The sequence below is a fragment of the Desmodus rotundus genome, chromosome 9, assembly GCF_022682495.2.
Source record: "Desmodus rotundus isolate HL8 chromosome 9, HLdesRot8A.1, whole genome shotgun sequence".
NCBI lineage: Eukaryota > Metazoa > Chordata > Mammalia > Chiroptera > Phyllostomidae > Desmodus > Desmodus rotundus.
The window spans coordinates 1092336-1114676 of record NC_071395.1 but is presented as its reverse complement, the minus strand read 5'-3'; the positions used below and the strand labels follow the sequence as shown (position 1 = coordinate 1114676).

The window sequence follows — 22341 nt, the reverse complement described above, 5'->3', positions numbered from 1 at the left end:
TTTCCAAGACAGTCACGTACTGTGACTGCCACTTACAGTTGTCAAATATCCATCCAGACGGGTGAATCCAGTAGAGGCGGATGCAACAGCTTCCGGTTGCGGGTGCCACCTGACATTCTCACGGAGACCAGGAGGGGTTCTTGGGTGAAGTTCAGGCTCAGGGAAGAGGAAGCTCTGGGTATGACGTCGGCAGTCACTCCACAGACGTCTAGTAAACGAGTGGGCAGGGAGAGTGCAAACGGACTCTTTGTAGGCGGCCCCGCTCCAAACACACATAGGTATTCAGCAAACGTTCGTAGAGTTAATGATACATTAAAAGCTGTAACTGTTCAACTTAATCAAATTAAACATCAGCAATTTAAAATTAAAGAATCAAGTCCTTGTGGAAGTTCTCCTATTAGGGTAAGACTGAAAAGTAGTCTCCCTTATAAATGCAACTGTATTTCAGACTGATCATCTGGTAATTAAACTGGTTGCTGCTTAAGTTTTCTGTGAAAAAGGCTAAATTATTTCCCACTTTTCCTCCAATCACCAATTTAGAAATAATCCTAGCAATATTTGGCCCAATTAGCCCAGAAAAGGATGAAATGTGAAGGGCCAAGGCAACGCCGCCCACGCCTCGTGTGGTCTCCTGGACTAAGGTGTCTGTCACCGCGAAGCCAGTCTCACCGCACCCTCACCGGGGCTGCCCGAGGAGCGGACGGGGGCGGGGCGGCCGTGCGTACAGGTGACAAACGGCACTGGGTCCCGTCCAGCAGGGCTCAGAAAGCCGCTGCCCGCGTCCACCGCACTGGGGGCAGCTGAGCTCAGCGTTGGGACTAGAAGTGACCCCCACGCCAGGGGCCGGAGCAGCTGGCCAAGCCAGGAAACCGCCTGTCCTGGGGGAAAGCAGTAGAATGTGAAATGTGATTGTGATTTAAAAAAAAAAAAAAAAAAAAAAAACCTCCAATTAGGTTTTTTTTTTTTTTTTTTTTTTTTTGCTTTAATGGGCTATGGCATTGGGTTAGTGCAAATTATTTTCAGTGATTATATTTTTTAATTATTTTATTTTTAGCTACTCAATTAAAATAAATAAGGCCTTCGGAGCAGAGATCCACAGAGGGAGGCATAGCAGAGGACGTTTGCTTCATTTCCAGAGGTCGGGCGCCACGCGCCGGGCAGGAGCCAGGAGAGCCCGCTGTCCTGGGCTGCCCTTCATCCAGGCAGCCAGGACCCGGGCTCCTGCCCGCCCAGCCACAGGCCAGCACGCGAGCAGGCGACGTCCGTTTAAACGTTCTGTGTCTGGTCGTCGTTTTTGTGAAATGATGGTCACTGAGCCCGTGTTAACCCCCAGTGCCTTCACCGCGCCGTAAGCTGGCAGCCTCACCCTGGGCGGGCGAAGGGGCCCGGTCCGTCTGTTCTCTGACACCCAGGGACGCGGGTCTGACTGCTCGGCCTGCTCCCACCTGCTGGCCCTGCTGCCTGGGGGCTCCATGCAGTGCCAGCCCTGGGCCAGTGCACACATGGGTGGGAAACCCCTCCACTTCGCAAAGGGAATGGAAAACCGCAAACCAGTATTGGAAGCTGAGCACTGAGTCACCAAGTATTTACAGAGCGACTGCCCAGCGCTCTGTGGAGCGACGCTGTGAAAATAAACGCGTTCAGGAAAAGACAGCTAGCGAAAGGCTCGCACACAGGGAACCGGGCCCTAAACTCGGTGTCCGTGAAGTCCCTGGAACACGGAGCGCTTGTTCCTCCAGTCAGACCCGGTCTGACTCCCGTTACTGGGAGCGAGGCCAGTGTGGGGGCTCCCACTTCTCTATCAAGAAGCCGGAGGGAAGTGCAGGCTCAGGAGAGGGAACAGGGCAGCCCCGAAAGTCGAGGTGGGAACGAATGGCCGGGGGTCCCCATATGGCAGCACTTGGACCCGCCGTCAGCTCTGTGGGGGTGCCGCTCCCTGAGCCATGAGACCTGGAGATGGCACATGGCACCCCGCTGAGCTGAGAGAGTCAGAGAGCCTGAGAGCCACCCAGACCTCACGCCGCGCAGGAGTGCGGTGCCGCCAGGACGAGGGAGACGCGTGGTGGGCAGAAGGTGAGTGCTCCAAGGAGGACGTCAGAGATCCTGACGGCCTGGGACAGCCAGGGAAGGCCCCGGAAAGATGCAGTTCTTCAAAGACATAAGCATGTAAAAAGTCAGGTGCAGAAAACTGAAAAGGAGAAAGAGTTTCTGCATAAAGATGAGCATCGTCCTGAGCCTGAGACAATGGAGACAGAGCTTTAAGTCTCTGCCTGGAGGAGCCTCAGGCTTGTTTCATTTTCCTTTCCCGTCTCTTTCAAACGATGGGCAGCCCACTTGGAGCGGGCGCAATCACAGTTCTTGCTGCTCACTTGGAGAGCAGCTAGCGCGTCGAGGAGTCCTTGGTATCTCTGTGATTTATCATCATGAGCTGATTACTGCAGAGATCTGATTCCTTAGCAGGCTTCTGAGGAGCAGCTATCCTCTCGAGGCCGTACACAAGAGGAGTGAAAGATTAAATCACTTGGAAATCAGGTAAAACGTTAAAATGGAGGTCCTTGATTTTCCCGCGCTGTCTATAATTTACGTCAATTAACTTTACCCTCGTTTTATCGTTCCTTTGACTTAGGATAACGGTCAAATCAACTCCCACTTAAAGTCAGATGGCGTGGCTTCCGTGCTATTTAGAAGTGAATTGGGTTGATAAAATGCAGCTTCTGAAAAGCATACGTTTTAATATTTCGAAGCAACTTTATCATCCGTGTCGTTGGGTCACAACACAGAATGGCAGGCGTCCGTCCTGTGGGTAAGAAAGTCGCAGGTGCGCACTCGCTCACGGGTTTTGAACACGTTCCAGAGAGCCAGCCACGCTGCCACTTAAACTATGATTGGAAAAAGGAGGATTGAAAAGTAGGGGTCTGTTCATCCATCACCTGCCCCAGCCCCCCGGATGCCCCCCTCCCCACCCCAGCCCCGTGAGGACCCCCACCGTGAACTCCTGTCCCCTGCAACCCCCACATCAGACCGTTGGGTCGGAACCCCCGGACCACCTGTTCCCTGAAACTACCTCCCAGCGTCTTCTCCAGGGAAGAGAGAAGACGAGACTCTCGGGAGGGTCTCCCAGCCCTTGAAGCTATCGCCCTGGACACCTGTCCTCTTACTCCGCTTGTTAGGCTTTCAGTCTTCCCCACTTGCCAGCGTCAGGTGTCTGGGAAGGGGCTCTGTCCTTGAAGACCTGCACTTGTCCTGGGCCTTCGGGCCCGCCCGGCCTCCTCGCCTCCCAGGTTCTCCTCAGTGTGCTCACTGATGTCCTTGTGCCGTGGACACAGGCCCTCACGGTGGCGACGACGTTCTCCTCCATCCCGACGCTGTCAACCCCTCGCCTTCCCTGCATGTTTCCCGCGTGCCAGGGCGGTTCCCAGCCTTCCCGTGGAACAACTCGGCCACTCCTCACGAGACAGGTCCGTATCCGTATTAGTCCCTCTTCACAGCTGACTGCACAGCGAGTGGGCAGGCGCCCAGGGGCACCCCCATGGTACCCAGCACCCCAGCAGCCGGGGCCAGAGATCCTGCTGGAACCCCGGTGACGAAGCCCAGCTTTGCCTCCACCAGCTGTTACGTCTGGCGGCACACTGGCCCTCCCCGAGCCTCCGTTTCTTCGTCCGTCCAGTGAAGTGAGGTTGGCCCCCAGCTGGCACAGATGAAGAGACTCGGTGGTGTGCGTGCGTGGGGCAGGGTTCACACCTGCTGGGCAGGGAGAGGCCAGTGGCCATGGCGCATTGAGCCCTGTGGAAGTACAGCCTGTCAGCGCATCTGCAAAAACCAGCAGGGGGTTAAACATCTCGGAGAAACGCAGATCAGAGACGCTGACGGGCTCATCCGTCCACCCATGGACGCACGGGCCCTGCGCCCAGAGGACAAACCAGGGACTGCGCTCAGCGTGGCGACACCACAGGAAACAGAGCCACGCCGACGTGGCCTTGGGCAGCGTGTTCTCCTGGTCTTCCGTGGCTGTAACAGACGATCAGCGAGATGCGTTCTCACCTGCATGCGACGTTTGGGCCCACAGCGAGGGACGGAGCCACGCCCCGGTGTGGGGCCTCTGGCTGCATGACCCACCCGAGAAGGCCATGCCATGCCCAACTCCAAGGCACAGGGGAGACATTTCTCTGCCAGCGAGAGACCCTGAAACAAAGGGCCGACTGCAGGCCCAGGGGCGAGACCACAGGACACCCATGGATGACGTTTGGGAGACGTTAGAAAGCATTAAATAAAATAACGCTGTGACTGGGGAACTGCAGCCGGGCCACTGTCTCCTCCCTCAGGGCATCCCTCTAACTGCCTGTCTGAGAGCAGCAAAGCCCCCAGCCCGAACCGTAGCCCTCTGTCCCGAGCCTACCTCTGACCCCAGCCCGGGCCGGCTCTCCCTCGGACATGCATTGCCCCGAGGCCCCGCAGGGTGAGCCGTGTGCTCCCAGGGCCACTGCCCGGGAGGTTGTGGACCCTCCACGTGAGCCACAGCCTCAGGCTCTGAACCTGGAGGAAGCCACCTTCAACATCTTTCCGAGCTGGAAGTGACCCTTCCCAGGAAGGCAGGTTTTCGAAAGCTGAGAAGAAAAGCAGATGTCCACGAGAGACTGTAGACCAAGTGCGCACTTTGGGGACAGCAGGGAACATCGGCCATGTGAAGCAGCCGTCCTTGCAGTTAGCAAAGCCGACACCAAGTGGCAGGCATTCTGAGAACAGAGGACATGACAGGAAAGCAGGCAGGGGACAGCCGCTGGTGGAGGGACGAAGCCCCATGTCCGCCAAGTCCAGAACCCCAGTTCAGAGCACCTCAGTTCCCAGGCCACAGTCCTGCATTTCTGCCAGCAGGGGTGACGCAGGGGCACCTCTGATGACCACTGGCGACAGCAGTGGGGCAGGGAACCAGGGGGTCACTTCCAGCACATCCTCTCACCCTCTTCAGAAAGCCCCCCCTGGGTGAAGCCTGAGGACCAGGGGCATCCCTCCCCTTTAAAGACAAAGTTTGGTGGCAGGAGGGGCCACAGAGAACAGCCCTTATATCCCTCTTTCACACTGAGTCCTGTCCTCTCTGGGTGTTCAGGAAGCCGCTGGGTCTTCAGCCCACTCGGCCAGTCCTGTGGGCCCCGCTCTGCATGGGTACAGGGAGGGTGTGCAGGCCACCCAGCACAGATGTGCGAGGGAGCTGCAGAAACACGAGGGGCGGGGGGAGGGCCTCGGTCCTCAGAGCACCTCTGCCCACCGCTGGTATCTCAGCGGTCCTCACTGTGGTGCGCAGCAGCGAGGCGAGGGGTCAGAACGCCGGGCCCCATCTCCGCACGAGCTTCCGACGGGAAACTCGCAGCCTTAGGGTCGTTCCAATTTCCTGCTTCCTGACACGTGAAGCGACATGTGCACGGCAGGTCTCCACGGTTTACCTCGTCCGTGGCTCCCAGGAATCCCTCCAGGGAGGACGCTTTATCCCCACGGTGGGGGCAGGAAAACCAAGTTCCAGAGAACTCACTCTGAGCAGACAAGTCGACTCCAGTCCCTCCCAGCATTACCGTCCGGACGCACCAAGAAAACAACCAGGTCTCCTGCACGGTAACGGAAAGGAGACCGTAAAAGAATTGCTATTGTAAAGAAAGTGTTAAAGGTATTTGTGAATATCACTACACATTGTGGGAAATGAATGTAAACAAAGTCATTCTGATTAAAATGAATGTTGGAATGTGACTTTGGAGCATTCAAGTAAAATTCGCACAGAAATGTCAGGATCGGTTACTACTCCTTGGTCCCATCTGCCGGCCTGGAAGGGATGTGCTGGGCTGCAGGGAATGACCATATCTCTGTGTCTAATTTAGATGCTTATTCAAACTAACCCTGAGTTTTAATGTCAGAATTACAAGGCACGAAAATAGTTATTTCATACAAAAGAAACGTCAACATACTTTCACCTGTATTGCTTCTGAGGGAACATAGCAGAGATATGAGTTTATGGAAATGAATCAACAATAGAGATTATTATGATTCTAATCTCTTTAATTCACGATGAAGCGTGTGCCGCGGAGTCACGGCCCGTGTTCTGTGTGCAGATCCTGAGCTCTTGCCCCATCCCCTGGACCGCGCTGCCGGCTCTGGCTTCACCTGACGGTGTCACCAGACAATGGAGTCCCAGTGCAGACCCCCCACCTGGTGGCGGTGCAGTGAGGAAAAACGAGCAAGGACACCTCCCACGCTGCTTTGCGGGCCCAGCAGAGCGGCTGTGAAAGGGGCGAGCCAGAGTGGCCAGCACAGCCCTCGGCCACTTTGCTGGTCTGTGACAGCTGCAGACCAGACCCTCCTTGCAGTGCCCTATCCCAAGAAAAGCAGGCGATGTATTCAGAGACTTTTCTGCTGCAGCTCAAGAATCTGTGCTTTTCTCCATTCAGCGGCTCCTGGTTAGCTCATCACGAACACCCAGTTAGTTCCAGCTTGCTGAGTAACCAGAAAACGGAGAGCCATTAACTACCGTATTTTGCTGTGTATAATGTGCGCTTTTTTTGCCCAAATTTTTGAGGGGAAAATAAAGGTGTGCATTATACATGGGTAGTACTAATTCCATATCTATATAAATGTTTTTAATCATTTTATTTATGCTTATGTGTTAAAAGTATAACTCTAGAAAGCAATAATGATAGTTGTATGCAAAATAATACGTTGTCTTTAGCTCAAAACCACCCACATACCACGGAGGCACGTCTGGGGTGGCCCGTTCTGATCCCCCACTGCTGACTTGCTGGAAGTCTTGAAGGAAGTGTGGGAATGAACTATCAGAACTGCTTCCACGAACCAAGCACCCTCCCTATTTTTCCATATGAACACGAGAAAATCACTGTTAGCCGATGAAAAGCTATTCGAGATAAGTAATTGCATGAAATGGCAGGTATAACATCCTGTTACATTCAAAATGCAAATTATATCGAATCTCTTACCATGTTCCCTTCCAAGAAAAAGAGATTGGGTCGCAGTTGTTTTGTTTTGTAAATAACCACCTCATCGGATTATTTTTTAATATGTGTTATCACATATTGACTATTAATGTCGTAGAACAGAGGAAGGAATCTGTCCAAAGTCGACGGAGCCACAGCTGACCCAGGGGACTCCACACCTTGGAAGGGAGAGAGTAAAGACTGGCAAGAGACACATAGGGATGAGGTAAAGCCAAGTAACTCAAGCTTCTATGCGGTCTGTCCAGAGGGCATCCAGCTGTAAAATATGAAAAATAGAGACATTTATTGAAGATCCAAGAAACACTGTACATAGGACAATGATGTCTCAGTCCCCTTCAAAGTAGGCACTTGGGGACCTCACACAGTTCTCCCAGTCGCCATCAGCTGTCCCGTCGTATTTTCCTGAATCTCATCAATGATCTGAAACCTCTTCCCTTTCAAAGGTGATTTTCGTTTGGGGAAAAGCCAGAAGTCGCAGGGCCCCAAATCTGGGCTGTAGGGGGCTGAGTCACCCGGGCGATTTGCTGTTCCACGTAAACCTCTGTGTGAGAGGTGATGCGATACTTGGATCACTAGGTGTGACGGATGCGCCAGAACCCGTGCAGGACGGCACGCTGACACTCCACATCAGCTTTGCCATCGCTCTGTGAATCTAAAACCACCCTAACCTAGAACGCTTATAGCAGAAAACATATACTCCGAGCCAGGAACAACGCTAGCAACGTAAAAAGGTGCACAGCAGACTCACGCGAAGTTCCTGAGGGAGCTGCTCGGTTAAGAACGTCACACGTTATGAAAGGCTCAGCTCCACTGGACAGCAGCGCACAGGGCCGCGGTGACCCCTGGGTGGGACGCGCGACCTCAGAGCAAAGAGAAACGTTTCGGCTTTAACCTAACCGCCCTCTTTGGGGGTGCAGAGGATCCTTCTCGACGTTAACGCTTAAATGTCCTCGTTTCACTCGTGTGAAAAGGGGCGAGAGCAGCACGTTGCTCACACCACGAGTTCGGACAGGACTCTGCGGTATTTAACCCGCCCCCCCCGGGGTCAGAGGCACCTGTGAGTGCAAACGGCACCTGACCTGCAGGACCACCCCAGCGGGCAGTGGTCAGTTCCCTCCGCGCATGCACGTCCTTCTTCCCGACTCACGCTCCGTCCACTTACCCTTCCCGTTATCACAACCAGCTCCCCACCGTGGTTCTGCCCCCACCTCACACCCTGAGACAAAATAACTGAGGGGCGCTCCCCACCCTGGTTGTCCTCTGGCCTGTGCGTCCCAGCCCCTGGCCCTGCGAAGGCCTGCTCTGCGCTCCGCACACCCTGTGGTGTCCGCCGCTCTCACTGCTTGGGCCGATTTCCCCTTTCACCAGGCCTTCCACACCTCAGCTCTCCTGCAGTGGTGGTCTCACCTGTCGTAAACTTAGGGGCCCCTGCGTCCCCGAAATTGACTGCCGTCTGCGCCCCTGAGACAGCACACTTGTCCCCCACCCCACTCTGCTTCCAGGGAAGGCGGCCCCATCTCTGAGGCCCCTCCACCACGGAGAACCTCTTCCCTGCTCTCTGCCAGGGTGTTCTGACCTTAAATTCAAAGAAAATTTGTTATCTCCCTTTCAGAAGAGAGCAAATAATGAACTTACTAAAAGGAAGTTAGTGTCGGGCTTCAGAACAGTAGGGGCTGAGGTCTGATTAGCACTTAGCAACGCACAGCGCAGGCGCTCACACCCACGCCTGGGCGCACGGGCCGGGGAGCCGGTGTGAGCGCGGTCTGATGTTCACCGCCGCCGGCCGCGCCCAATGGTGGCGTCTTCATGTGTTAATACCGGAAAGCACATCGCTTCCCATTAGCCATGAAATGTCACTACAGAAATTGCCCCAAAAGTGTATTATGTAAACATGGGGTATGTCAGTAATTAGCAAGGATGTGTAGAAAATTATCTGTCTTGCTTAACAGATGTAGCAATGAGGAAGAACAAAGACGGCCCCCAATCTCTAAAAGTGACACCAGAGATTTACGCAAAATAATGCAGAAGGTGAGACAGTTTTTAAGGGAGTTTTACCTCCTGTCCAAGGTGAGAGGTGTTCGCGTGTCCGAGTTCAGACTCAGGCGATAAAATGAAACCCCCTGTGGTCTATGAAACGTCCTCCTTGAACTCATTGTGAAGCGCTACCACTTCATTTATGCAAGTACAGAACTCGAGAGGACTTTTGTTTTAACAAATTCTAGTACTTCATAAAGTTTTTGTAGCATTAAATGATCTATCGTTAGTAAAATAATAATTAGGAGGTTTATTGGGTTGGCAACAGGTTTGTTCGGTTTGTCTGTAAGATGGCTCTTATAGAACTTAGCAGTCTTTAATGTCACTCGAAACAATTTTGTTACGTTGTATTATGACAGCTGTCATCTCAGCGTGCATTTAAAAAACTTACCGAGTTGGTAAATTTTTGTGTACCCATTTTACTACTGAAGATGGAAGAAAATAGGCAACACTTTCAACATACTTTGCTTTATTATTTCAGGAAAGGTAAAAACACAACTGAAATGCAAAAAAAAAAAATGTGTGCAGTGTGTGGAGAAGGTGCTGTGACCGATTGAACATGTCAAAAGTGGTTTGCGAAGTTCTGTGCTGGAGATTTCTCGCTGGGCAATGCTTATAGTCGGGTGGACCAGCTGAAGTTGATAGCGATCATGTCAGCCTGTGGGCGGAGGGCTGGGCACCCCTGAAGGGAAAAGAGGGCAGGCCCCAACCAAACGGCGAGGTGTTGCCTGCTGTAAAAACTCCCGTGGTGCACCGGGTGACAACCGCCGCTGAACGAGATGCAGGGAGGTGGTGTGTTGGGAGATGCCGCCGTCCTTCCTGACACCTGCCTGGGCCACCAGCCCTCGAGCCCCGTGTTGGGCAGGGCCGGCCTCTCCCTCTCCGACCGTAACTGAACTGCCACCTTCTCAGAGGCCATCACAGGCCTCAGTACCCGCCCCACTGCAGGGCAGGTTCTGTGTGTTAATTTCAATGATAGCACGTAATGCGATTATTTTTGAGCCACTAACAGTTTGCAGTTGACTAATTAGTTCGCTGATTTGCCAGGCGCACCGCTCAGCAGTGTTGTCTGCCAGGCACATTTCCGCTCCAGAACCCCGTGTCACTCGTCCAGCTTCTCTGTGCCCCCTTCTCCCTGTGTGTGAGTTCGGCCTAACAGGGGGGTCGCAGGGGAGGGTTACAGGGACGGCTCCAGTTGTTCTGTGTGTGCTCATTAACACTCGCATGTCTTTCTCCTTATCGTGGGAAGACATGGGAACTTGCCGTCCTTGAATTCTGAAGACCAAAGAGCGTCTACTCGCAGTGAGCGGGGAAGGCTTGGCACCTTTTAGGGTTTCTTTTTTGTCCGTTTGTGTGGTTTTTGTTTACAGAGATGGCCGTTTCCACTCCAGCCTTAGTCAGGAGTCCGTGTCCGCAGGCTGTGACAAGAGCAGTGGGACCGGGGAAAGGCCGCGTGTTCTTCAGGTGGCTTGTTGGCACGAGGGGAGAAAGTCCCCGCCCACCAAGGGGAACGAACATGTCACCCCAGATCTGTAACACAAGGTCACAGGACGCCCTTCGGTCCCTGCACTGGCGGGATGCAGCGCCCCGTCCATGGCCCCCCAGGGTCCTCTGGTCTGCGAACCCTGGTTCGCACTTACCGTCAGGGACACGTTAGTGACCACAGCAAAGGGACCAGTTCAGTTTATTGTTGCCGTGCGTCGATGTGGGTCTCCGTCATGTTTTGAGTGCTTTCCACACGTATGAAAATAGGTTTAGCAACATGGGAGTAATACAGCTGGACCTCCTGCAGGTGCTTAGGGACCAGCAGGAGGAAAAGAGGCGGAGCGGTGAGGGGAGTGGAAGACGGTGCTCGTCCTGAGAGAGATGGTTGAGGAAGTCACTGCGGGAGAGCAGAAGAGGAAGCTTTGAGAAGGTTGTGGTGGAAGGCTTCCTGCAAAAGGTGGCAGCTGGACGGGCCTTTAAAGGCTGGGCCGGGCAGGGAGGGGGATGGGGGGCGGAGCATGGAGAACCAGGAGGGGAGGCCGGGAAATGTCCACACTGGGGCCAGTCTGGGGCAGGGTGACCCGGGGAAACAGGGATGCGAGGTCTGAACTGGAAATGCGGAGCCCGGGGCACCCAGTTGTGGGAGAGAATGCCCTGCGGTGCACTCATTAACAGTGCTCTCTGAGCCCCTACTGTGTGCCAGGCCCTAAGCCCCTACTGTGTGCCAGGCCCTGCTTCAATGAAATAGGAACCCTGAGAGCCAGGGTGATGCGTGACCCCACCTCACAGGGAAGCGGAGGGTGAGGGGAGTGAGGTGACCCGAGGAGTCCCTAACCCAGGGACCCCGGGGTGCAGGGCAGGTGCAGCTGGGGGCGTGAGCCTGACTGGTGGGGCGGGGGCAAAGGGAGGGCGGGGAGCGGGGGCGGGGGTGGGAGCCTGAGCACAGTGGGCAGAGGGCAATGATTTAGGAGCCAGGGAAGGAGACCGGGAGGCCTGCCGTGAAGGAGGCAGGTCCACAGGGGAACCGGGTACAGACGGAGGGGTGACTTCCAGAACCCAGAGGTGGACTGTCAAGTGGATGGGGTGGGAGTGGTGAGGAGAGGAGGGGAAAGGGGAAACATTTAAAAAAACTGTGTCAAGATACAGAGGCTCAGGAACTGTGCTTTGGTAAAATAAGAAAGCCAGAAAAAGTTGCTCACTAGGAAGAAAATTCTAGGTTTTATTCTAAGGCTCTATTCCACAGTATTTCCCACCAATCAGCTCAACCAGTTCACCAGGCTTATTTTTAATTCCACCCATTGTTTAATATTGAGTTTGTTCTTTTTGAGAAAGATATATTTCATGTAACTGAGTCAAGTTAATGTCTTTTTTCCATTTCAATTTAATCAATAATATTTAAACAAGATTGGCCAGGATAACTGTGATCTTGGATAATCGCTGGCTATGTAGCTCATCAGCCTATTAGTTATTTGGCTCTTTTTTCTCTTTTCTTTTCTTTAATTAAACTAATTTGCAGGAGAGCCCTCTTGACTCTGGGGAAGTAAGTAGTTAGGTCACAAATTTTGAAGCGAGCGCTCGGCCACCGTGACCCTGCTCAGCAGAAATGGTCTGTACCCCCAGCTCCTCGCTCCCCCTGCCCCACGGGGAGCAGACACCAGGGGTCCATCTTATTAATGTCCCTGGTTTGAAGTGGGGGTCTCCTGTCTGTCAGAACAAAGTCGGTGCTCTCTAACAGGCTGCAACAGGTAGAAAAACCATCTGAATCAACAAGCAGACTGAAAAGCCCGGGGCGCGAGGGTCCCCGAGTCAGGCCGCAGGTGCAGGTGCAGAAAGGACGGGCAGGAAGTCGCAGGGCCGGGCCGACTCGCACATCATTGTCAGTGTGTTCGCGCCCTGTCCACAATCAAGAAAGCAACACCGACTAATCACAGAGCAAGAAGTTAGGGAACTTTTTGCCACACTTACGAGATTTTTCTTTCTAAAATCGGTCCTCTACTTCCTACCTGTCCTCTCTGTTCGTATCTCAAGATTTGCCGTCAGCATCTTACATAGTACACATCACTCTTCAGTTTGTAAAGTAAGACCCCAAGCTTCAGACTCAATAATTGTGCCTTAAAAATGGCAGGAGAGGCACCACAGTTAAATAAAACACCAAATCGCAACTCCAACAGAAGTTGTCTTTCTATTCCAACAAATGCAGGACTTGTCTATGTCTAGTAATTCTGAAAATTTTCCCCAAGAAAGTAAGTGTAATAATCTGGAGTCCAGGAAATCCCACACAGACATAAAAGTGATCTCAGTGCTGTGTGTCAGAACTGCCCCTCAGGCACGTAGCATGTGCTCAGGGCTCGACCACCCCTGAATCGGGTAAACGTCCATGAACTTGACGAGGATAGTGCTTGTGATAGGAGAAAGAGGAGCGCCGCGTGACGGTGCCTGTCGGACCCCCCAAAGCAACCGAGTTCATACTTTGTTTCACTCATGCATACACTTGGGAAAAAGAGGCATCCCAAAGCTTCATATTTATTTTTCTAAAATCATGTTAATTTCTTGTTTATTTCAGGCATTACTAGAGACTCAAAATTTACTGCGCACTCAGGTTGCAAATTTTACCTTCAACCTTGGATTTTCAGGGAAGTTTTACCACACAGGTAAGAAGGGGCTTGGTGTTCTCAGGCAGCGCCATATAAATAGGAGAGCGTGTTTTGGATGGGTCGCCAGGAGGCGAGCAGATGCCCAGAGTGACTGCGGGGAAAACTCGGGCACGCTCTGTGAGCGGCCAAGTCCAGTCACGGGACGGGCTGTTCCCAGTCGTAGAAGGACTGTAACCACTGTGCCAGGTGTGCATCTCGGGTCTCAGGAGAAAGTCCAGTGACAATGGCGCTGACAACATTGTAAGAATAATTACAAAGGACACTGTTTTTAAATTGTCAGCTAGACGAGCTAACAGACAGTTTTGTAAATACCATTTTCCCTTGGAAAACACTCATTAATGAGAGGGGAGTGTTGTAGCCTCGGGAAATTTAATAGATGGGAAAGGTCATCCCTTGCAGGACGTTGGCCCAACACCATCGCCTATCGTTTGGCCCCGCATTACACTCAGCCCGGCACAGTCAGGCCTGCGTTTCCTCCCGGCTCCACCCAGCCGCAGCCTCACTTCTGTCCAAGTCTCGGCCGCTCCAGAGTCTCAGAACGTGACTGGTGCCCACGCACGACTCTAGGTCCCGATGTTTCTCACCCTCACCCGTCCTCCCCTCCAGAAACTGACTCTAATTTTCTGAATATCAGCATTAACATGCCTAGCAGGAGTATAAGAAAGCACTGCATAAAAGTGATTCCCTCCTAATAATGACAAAAACAGCACAAGCGTTGTGTCGGGGCCCGCTTCAGGGTGCAGCCGGCTCTCTCTGCATCACGCGTGGGCGATGCTGTGCTCAGGACTCTGCCCTCAGCGTCTCGGGGAGCACATTCCGTGGTTATCTCTGCATGCCAGCTGTCTGTTGACAAGTTAAAGATGTCCCGTGCAAAGGTGTCTTTAATTACCCTAAATGCAGCTCATTTACCGAAAGAGGCTTTACAATGTTTTTCCGAAGAGGCTCGGCCTGATTTATTAGGTTATTGAAGCAGTGATGTCTTACTGGCCTTTCTGTAATGCTTTTTCCCTCCTGCTTTGAAGCATGTAAATCTGTTTAAAGTAATGGGAGGAAAATTAGTATTTCGACCAGGTGATAAATCAAATGATTGCATGTTTTAAAAGGGCATGTTACCGAGTTTTGGGTCAGCATACCTGCCCAGGCAGAGACCCCGGCTTGGAATTGGGGAAAGAGACCCAGTTTCCTCTGTCTTCTGCAAAGCCCCTCAAACACGAGTTCAGGCCTGAGAAGCTCTGACTTGACGTCAGGACGCACCTAACTCTACAGGCCGCATCTGCGCACTCGTGATAAAAACGCGGGGTTCTCTGCACTGCACCCACGAACGATGCTCTTTTGTCTAAACAGCTGGATAGTGCAAGGAGAGCCGTTCCCGGCCTGGAATGTGTCTGGATAAGTGCCGCAGTTTCCATTTGCTTTTCACACTCAGGCCCGTGAAGCCCGCCGGGCAGCCCCAGGGTCAGCGTGACGGAGGTCACCGCTCCTCCTCCTTCTTTATAGCCCCAAACGTGCACACAGCTCACGTCCACTGGGAAACCAGCGGCTCACGAGTTAATACCACAGGGACAGTTATTCGAGGAAGATACAAAAAACCTGCATTTTAACTGTGTCTCTTAAACGGACTCAACTCTTTACGTTGGTATTAACCTAACAAAAACGATGGAGGAAACGCTCTATTCTATCACGCTGTGGTGATAGTGACGTTAGAGTCACATGTGCGAATTTGTAAGTCCCAGCAGTTTAATCGCCTTCCCAGAAGCAGGAAACTTCAATTGATTGGCTAGTTCATGAAACGCATCCGCAACGTAACATATTTCCAGGGTGCCGTTCTAGAGTGCCAAGTGCACGTTAGTTCAGTTCACTCGAGTGCAGGGAGACGTGGGTGCCGCCCAGAGCGGAGCACACTCCCCTCCCCCTCCCAGCCTCTATCCTCAGAGGAGCTTTAACTGGGCCCTGCCGTGTAACCCCGAGGAGGTGGCCTTGTCACAGGACGGTCTCTGCTCCCTCCCCGGGCGCTGCTGAGTGATGAGCCTTGTTGTCTGGAAGACATGTAATCCCACACGCCCAGCCTAATAAGGATGGATGCCGCCTTCCTCACGCGGCTTCTCATCCGTATTTCCCACGCATCCCTTCCGCTCAGTCTCCCTGTCCTTCACGTGCTGAAAACACTCTCACCCAAACCGCCGCGGCGCTGCGCCTCCCCGAAAGCCAGTCACTCGTGGGTGCCCAACTGAAGGAGGAAGGACATACCGCTGATTAAAAAGAGAAAAAATAATACAAGCGTGGAGTAAAGTATTTTGGTTCGGAAGTGTTTAAACCTTGACGGGAAGTGCGCAGCGGCGGCTCCACTGACAGCGGAGACGTCTCAGCGTGGAGATGCCTCCCCGGGGGAGGGGCTGCAGGTGTGTCTCACAGGACGCGACTTCTGCAGGCAATCACTGCTGTTCTTCCTCGTTAACAACACCCTCCCTGGGACTCAGTCAGTTACTTTGGGAATAATATTTGCAAATTGGGTTAATAGTGGTCTTTTCCACTAGAGTTCATTTTACAGAAAGAGACCCTTTATAGACAGCTATTAACTTTCAAACGTGAAAGTAAAAAACCAGAGTTACGTTCCTTCTCTGCTTGTTTTCGCTCTTCTGTGGCAGGGGTGTCCAGCCTTTTGGCATCTGTGGGCCACACATTAAATACATTGTGACACGTAATTGCAAAAAACCCTCGTAATGTTTTAAGTACATTTACGATTTTGTGTTGGGCCGCATTGAATAAGCCATCCTGAGGCGTGTGCAGCCCGTGGGCCCAGGGTGGACACCCCAGGCGGGTATTGGCTCTAAGACCAGGTGTGGGAAGCAGATGGCTTCTGCTCAGAGCAGGCTCTGAGGTTTCAGGTGCGGTGTGAGAGGTAGCGTAGCCTCTCTGTGCCTCCTTTCTACGTCTCCACAGTGGGCCCAGTGACCCCGTCTCTCCTTCCGGAGCAGCGCGTAGCTTGCTGTAGGTGCTAAGAAAGTGTCTGTTGTTGCTGCTTTTAAAAATATATTTGTGTCAGTCAAATATTATCAAGAAAGCAAACAGTGAACAATTCACATATCTCTATGTTCTTATTTTGGAAATATAGCTAGCTTTTAATTAATTTTTATCACAATATAGTTCTTTTTATTTAGTGTAATATTTAAAATTGGTTTCTCCTGTATCCAGCTGTGTGAAACCTTGCCAGCTTATCATTTAGGAATTACAACAATGACATATAATGAGCACAGATAAGGTGGGCGTGTGCACCCACCCAATAACGCAGAGACTGAAATTTTATGTATCTCATTTTAATGTTACAATGGTGCCTTACGGGAATTAACCTAGAGCCCAGATCTTGCCAAAATTACTCTTATTTTGGCAGACTTAAAGAACTTGCAGAAACATACTATTATATCACAGATCCTCCAAAAGTGGTAACAAAGAAATGAACTCTTCAATATTTTACTTCTGAATTGAAACACACTACATTTCCTGGGAATCAGAAAAGTAAAAGGGAAAAAACCTTTAAATGACTACAAAAGTCTTTAAATGTAAAAAGCCTTTATAGTACAAAACCACTATATTTCCGATTAACAACGACGTGAACTTGAATCTGGGTCAGGCTAGACGGGCGGCTCGGCTGGGCCACGGACATGACAAGGCCTGTAACCCCAGCTGGAGACGAGCCTGAACGAACCATGGCTTGTGCTCTCACATGTAGCTTAAGTGCAGATGGTGTGTAGACAAATGTTTACCATGAGTGAAAATTTGTATCTTTATTTAGTTGGATTTAATGACATTTGAAATTCTGCTTTGCCCGTCAAGTGCCACAGTGTTCCTCCGGCACCCGATCTGCCACCCAGCTGTTTCGGGTGTCAGGAGCTGTCCCCGAGTCTGTGAGCTGTGCGACCCGGATGGGGCGAGGGGGCGCTGCCGAGAAGTCAGCCCACCCAGTGAGAAGAGAAGTTCTGGCCACCCCTCTCGGGCCTGTGAGCAGGGGTGATAAACACACATGATTTCTAGGATGAAAGTTCCAAGATGTTATATGATGCAGCAACTGCTAATCCCAGTAGTCGGCCCACCGTCCTCTCTGTGGAGTCCGGGGCCCCTCCTGCACCCCAGCAGCCATTGGGAGGGGGGAGGGTGGGACGCCCTGGGGATAGTCCAGACCAAGCATAGTGGGCAGTGGCAGAGGACCCAGTCACTCAACACATGTGACAGGTGACTCTCTAACCTCCGCCTTGCTCGGCTACACTGTGGCCACAAGAAACACGCAGTCTGGGCTGAAAATCCATCTGGGGGAGTGATAAATGTCTCTTCGTTTGGATTTCAGTAGTTGATATTCTTAATAGATTATCAAAAGTCAATGGACTGTAAGTCTGTAGAGAAAGTTAACCCAAGCTAAGAACTCTGTTGCGCTTCTGGTCTGTAAGACCACATCACCTCCTGAGCCTCTCTTTCCTCTTTGCGTAGCAGCAACCCCGTTCTGGCAGGGCGCCCAGACTCTGAGCCTGGGGCCTCACCCCCCCTACAACTGTGGGCTATGGGCTGTATCGGAGACCAGCGCACGCCCTGGTGCGGCGCACACAGGAGTGGCATGCCCAGAGCAGATGTCGAAGCAATGGCGGTCACCACCCTGCAGACTGAATTGCATTACTCCCCTCTCCCTGCTCCAGGAGCAGCGGCCGTGCAGTACGAGCAAAGGGGTCCAATCCCTGACGGTCAAAAACTAGTAATCCAGGCAGGGGATGTCCTGAAGAGTGTTCAAAAATATATACATGTATAACATTGCAAGTATGAACTACTAGATATCATTAAGAAGAAAGAGATACTAATATTTATGAGTGCTTACTCTCTGCAAGTCACAGTGCGAAGTGCTTTAGTAAATTGATCTCACTGACTCTTCACAAGGTCACTGTGACAGAGGCATTTACGTCCCCACTGTCAGTCCGGGAAGCCCAGACTCAGAGAAGTTACTTGTCCGAGATCACAGAGTCGGGTAGATGGCAGAAGGAGACGCTCTGACCCGGGCGTGGATCGGCACCAGAGACAAACTTTCCCCGGTCACAGCACTTGATACTGCGTGATCTGTGAATGCTTCCCGGCGGGAAAAGATTCCTCTATAAACACCCTTCATATTAATTTGCTTAAGTAAAGAATACAAAACCAAGCAGCCCCTGTAAAAAAAGTAAATAAACCAAATAAATACACCTCCTGCTGTAAGCCAGGATTCATTTTCCTTCACTTACTTGGTTAAGTATCTAGAGACTAAGTAGGGAGCAATGCTCACGGCAGTGATTCACAACATTTTTAAATTGAACTGGATATTGTAAAATTGTACAAACACTAATAATTTCATAGTCAAAATATTCTTGAATAGTTGCACTTAGTGAATTTTCTTAGCATTGTTGTTTTCACTTTGCTACGACAGCTAGTTTTTTTTCCTATGCATTAGGCACTGTTAAATTTTCCTAATAGAGAATGGGAAGTTAATATTAGTTTTAAATTCTCAAATCATGTTTCTAATGTGTTAATAGATTCATTGTTTACATCTTATGAACAATTTTTATCAAAATGGGAAATGTTTATGTTCATACTATTAAGTTAAAAATGTAAAGACACAAAAGTGTCTTTATACAGGGTGAGATTAACTTTAAAAAAAGTAAGTAGAAAAAGATTTTAAAGATACCAAAATGTTTCCACTGGTTTGTTCTGCAAGTCGGTCTCTGTTTTGTTTTGTTTTTGAGCTTTTTATATCACTAGTCTGCACTCTCCACATTTCTTCAATCGCATATATTACTTTTGTAATCAAAAAACATGAACAAACCCCATCCGTTAAATTTGAAGCTCAATTTTAGAATCACAGCATGCAATAAGGGAGCAAATTATTGTTTGATGAGTTTAAAAGAAAAGTCTAGCACAAAGTTTGCTTTTTGCTCCCGCCCTCTGGCAGCAACACGGGGCAGCGATCCCATCCCCTGCCCCTGAGCCCTGAACCAGCCACTCCCCCGCTCCTCGCCGCCACACCCCGCCCCCAGCTCCCGCCAGCACGACCCCATGGTCTCTGTGTAACTTAAATGAGGGTCATCCCTTTCATTAGAACACCACAAAATTGGATTGATGGGTCAGTGGTCAGGACAGAAATCTGACAAACGTAGCCTTTAAGCTAATAGGGAGTTTTCACTGAAGCCACTGTGACCACCTGTTTTCCAGGGACCGTGGAGGAGGACGAGGGCGACGACCTCCTGCTCCGGTCCGTGGATGAGTTCTGGTGGTTCCCACACATGTGGAGCCACATGCAGCCCCACCTCTTCCACAACGAGTCCTCCCTGGTGGAGCAGATGACGCTCAACAAGGAGTTTGCACAGGTGAGCGCACTGCAGTGTCTGTTCAGCCAGGAGTCACGATCTACTGGTGGGCAGCAAAATCAATTGAGTTGAATCCAGTAGAAATAGGAGAGGAAATGTTGGCGAGTGCATCTCGTGTGCAAAAGGCACACACTGTGTTTTGTTTCAGGCCTGTGCATGTGCGTGTACTGGGCCATGATGTGACAACAAATGTCTTTTATAGAGTAGACCATTGTCAGAAAGCCCCCCCACCCCGTTTTGTGGAAGGGTTATTCTTGCATCTGTGAAGAACAATGGCACTTTCTCCGTTGTATCCCCTGCACACGCATTACTATCAGCTTCCCAAAAGCCTTGTTGCAGGATGACTGGCTGGGCGGGCGAAGGGAGTTGGAGCGCCATGGATCCAGACCAGCAGGTCCCAGAGCCTAGCGCATCCCCTTCCACCCAGCAGACTGTCTTCCACAACTACAGTACGTTGTCAGAGCCTACGAGTTCGCATTTCCAATGAGTGTCAGGTGACGTGTGTGAACCTAAAAAGAAAGGGCCAAAGTGAGAGGCAACAAGCATTTGAAGTCCAAGGAGAATAGCTATTCAGGAAGCTCTGATTCCGGCAGAAGCCTGAATTGTGTTCTAATTGGGAGACAAAGGCGAAGCACGTCTGCGAGGAAGGGGAAGGGAACAGTTACACCAGTACACGTAAGCTAACAAAATGATGCTAGTCCTATGTCCGGAAGTCATTTTCAGTCTGGTACTGTCAACCAGTGGTTATAAAGACACCAATTCAACCCCAAAAGGAACCCCTAACATGGGGTGCAGTGGTGAGAGGGAAGCTATTCAATGCCAAACAGTTCACCCGTGATACAGCCAAAGTGAGGCAGCCCTGGAGCACAGCTCTGCTCTGCTCCTCACCAGCATGCTTTGTGCTGCATGGCTCTCCCGCGCTGTGCTCTGCTCAGCCAAGGAGACACAACCAGCAGTTTACTGAAGAACAGGAAGGTGCGCTCCCAGAGCCCGAGGGGAGCTGGCCTATATGGACTGAGGTCCCCACCCATGGTCCCTGATTGGTCCATGTCATGCAAATGAGGACTCTAAATCTTCACAGTTTGATTGGTCCAAAAGGCACTGTCCTGATTGGTCATAATAGATCTGCTGTGATTGGTCAATGGAAATGCTGATGAGAGTTATGGCTGCACAGCCCCGATTGGATGGGGAAAGCCTCAGTCCTATTGGTTGAAACAAGATTCCAGGAGCTCCTGTGTAAGGGCTGCTCCCAGGACAGGAACACTGTCTGCTGCTCCCTGTCATGCAGTGCGCGGCAGCTGTGGGGCTCTGTATCTTCATTGGGGCCCAGTTGGCCCTTCTTACTAGGTGCCTTCCTTCTCAGGGTCCACAGTCATCACTCTTGTAATCAAGATATCTGCTTTCTTATTCCTTGTAAAATCCTTTGGGATACAAGGCTGCTTTTGCCCCGTGCAAGGTTATTTCCCTGCTTTAACCCCAGAGGTTTGAGGCATGAGGCTGCCCGGCAGTCCCTCTGGGACGGCACCCCCGCTCCGTTTTAAAGGGGCTCCATTTCTTCTACCTTCACCCGTGCGTGCTGCGGGGGCGGCAACCCCCTGCTCCAGACTGGGGGTGCGATTCACGACCCAGGGGCCAAGCTGGCCTGCTGTGCGTGCTGTGTCGTCCTTGAGCTGAGAAGGTTCTGTTCTTTGTGTGTTTATTTGCCTTTTTAAATGGTTGAAAAACGATCACGGGTGCAATAGTACTTTGTGACATGAAGCTGTATGCAATTCGAACTTCAACGTTCCCAGATGCGTGTTACTGCAAAGACGCTGCCACGTCTTTCCCCACCGTCTGCAGCGGCTTCTGCAGGGGCGGAGCGGGGTCACTCCAAAGAGACCATCTTGCCCCAGAGCCTAAACTTGTCACCCTCCGGGCGTCTGGGCCACACCCCGGAAGCGCGCACCCCGCCAGCAATCTGCGGGAGGGAAAACTGTCGCAGAAGAACGCTCGGATGCACGTCCTCAGGTTTTCACCCGGCGGCAGGCGACCATCCTCACTCGCAGGAGCCGCTCTTTGCGCAGAGCACGGGCTGACGGCGTCAGGGTCTCCAAGCACGTTCGGAGGCACAGAGCCACGGCCACCTGAGGCCTGGATTGTGAAGCTGCGCCTGTGAGGATGCGAATGGCTCACCCACTCAGGGTCCGAGTCCCCGGCCTGTGTCACTTCCGCACGGGGGATCCTCACCGCACGGTGCGCAGCTCAACCAGCGGTTCCGATCGTGAACGTGGCACCGTGAGACCGGGTTCGAATCCTGACTTCCACCCAGGGCTGCTCCATCTTAAATACATGACTCAGCCTCTCCGTGCCTCAGTTTCCCTGTCTGTAAACTGAGAGTAATGGTGACTACCTGCTAAGATTGTGTTGAGGATGCAAATACTATGCTTGGAGCAGTGCCCACTCCTAAGCACTCAGTAAGCTACTTAATGAATTAATCATAATTGCTTAATTCATCATAATTGGTTAGTTAACATCATAATTGGTTAGTTAACCAACTATGGTCTATCTAAACCCAGATGAGTATGCAGTTGTGTGTTGCTTTAAAGAGCCCAGTATTTTGGAAAATGTAAGTTTATAAGGATATTCGTATCTACTTACTCTCAGGGAATGGCTAACCAATCTCGTGCTGCTTCAGAACGTTGCAAAATTGAGTAAATATTCCCTTTCGCAAAAATAAACTGGCCTTGAGTGAGCTGCTGAATTCTCTCAGTGCGGTTACTTTGAAAAACTTCCTCACTGGTGGAAACCTCCCGCCTCACTCCC

General features: G+C 51.5%; 1 protein-coding gene across 1 annotated transcript in view; it reads left to right on the top strand.

The window, feature by feature from the left end:
• LOC112312510 (bifunctional heparan sulfate N-deacetylase/N-sulfotransferase 4) overlaps nucleotides 1-22341 on the top strand; it is a 118220-nt gene that overhangs the window by 40586 nt on the left and 55293 nt on the right. Inside the window, exons 3-4 of the mRNA XM_053912104.2 lie at nucleotides 13075-13162; nucleotides 19385-19539. Coding sequence (XP_053768079.1) covers nucleotides 13075-13162; nucleotides 19385-19539 — 243 coding nt within the window. The remainder of the gene's footprint in view (nucleotides 1-13074; nucleotides 13163-19384; nucleotides 19540-22341) is intronic.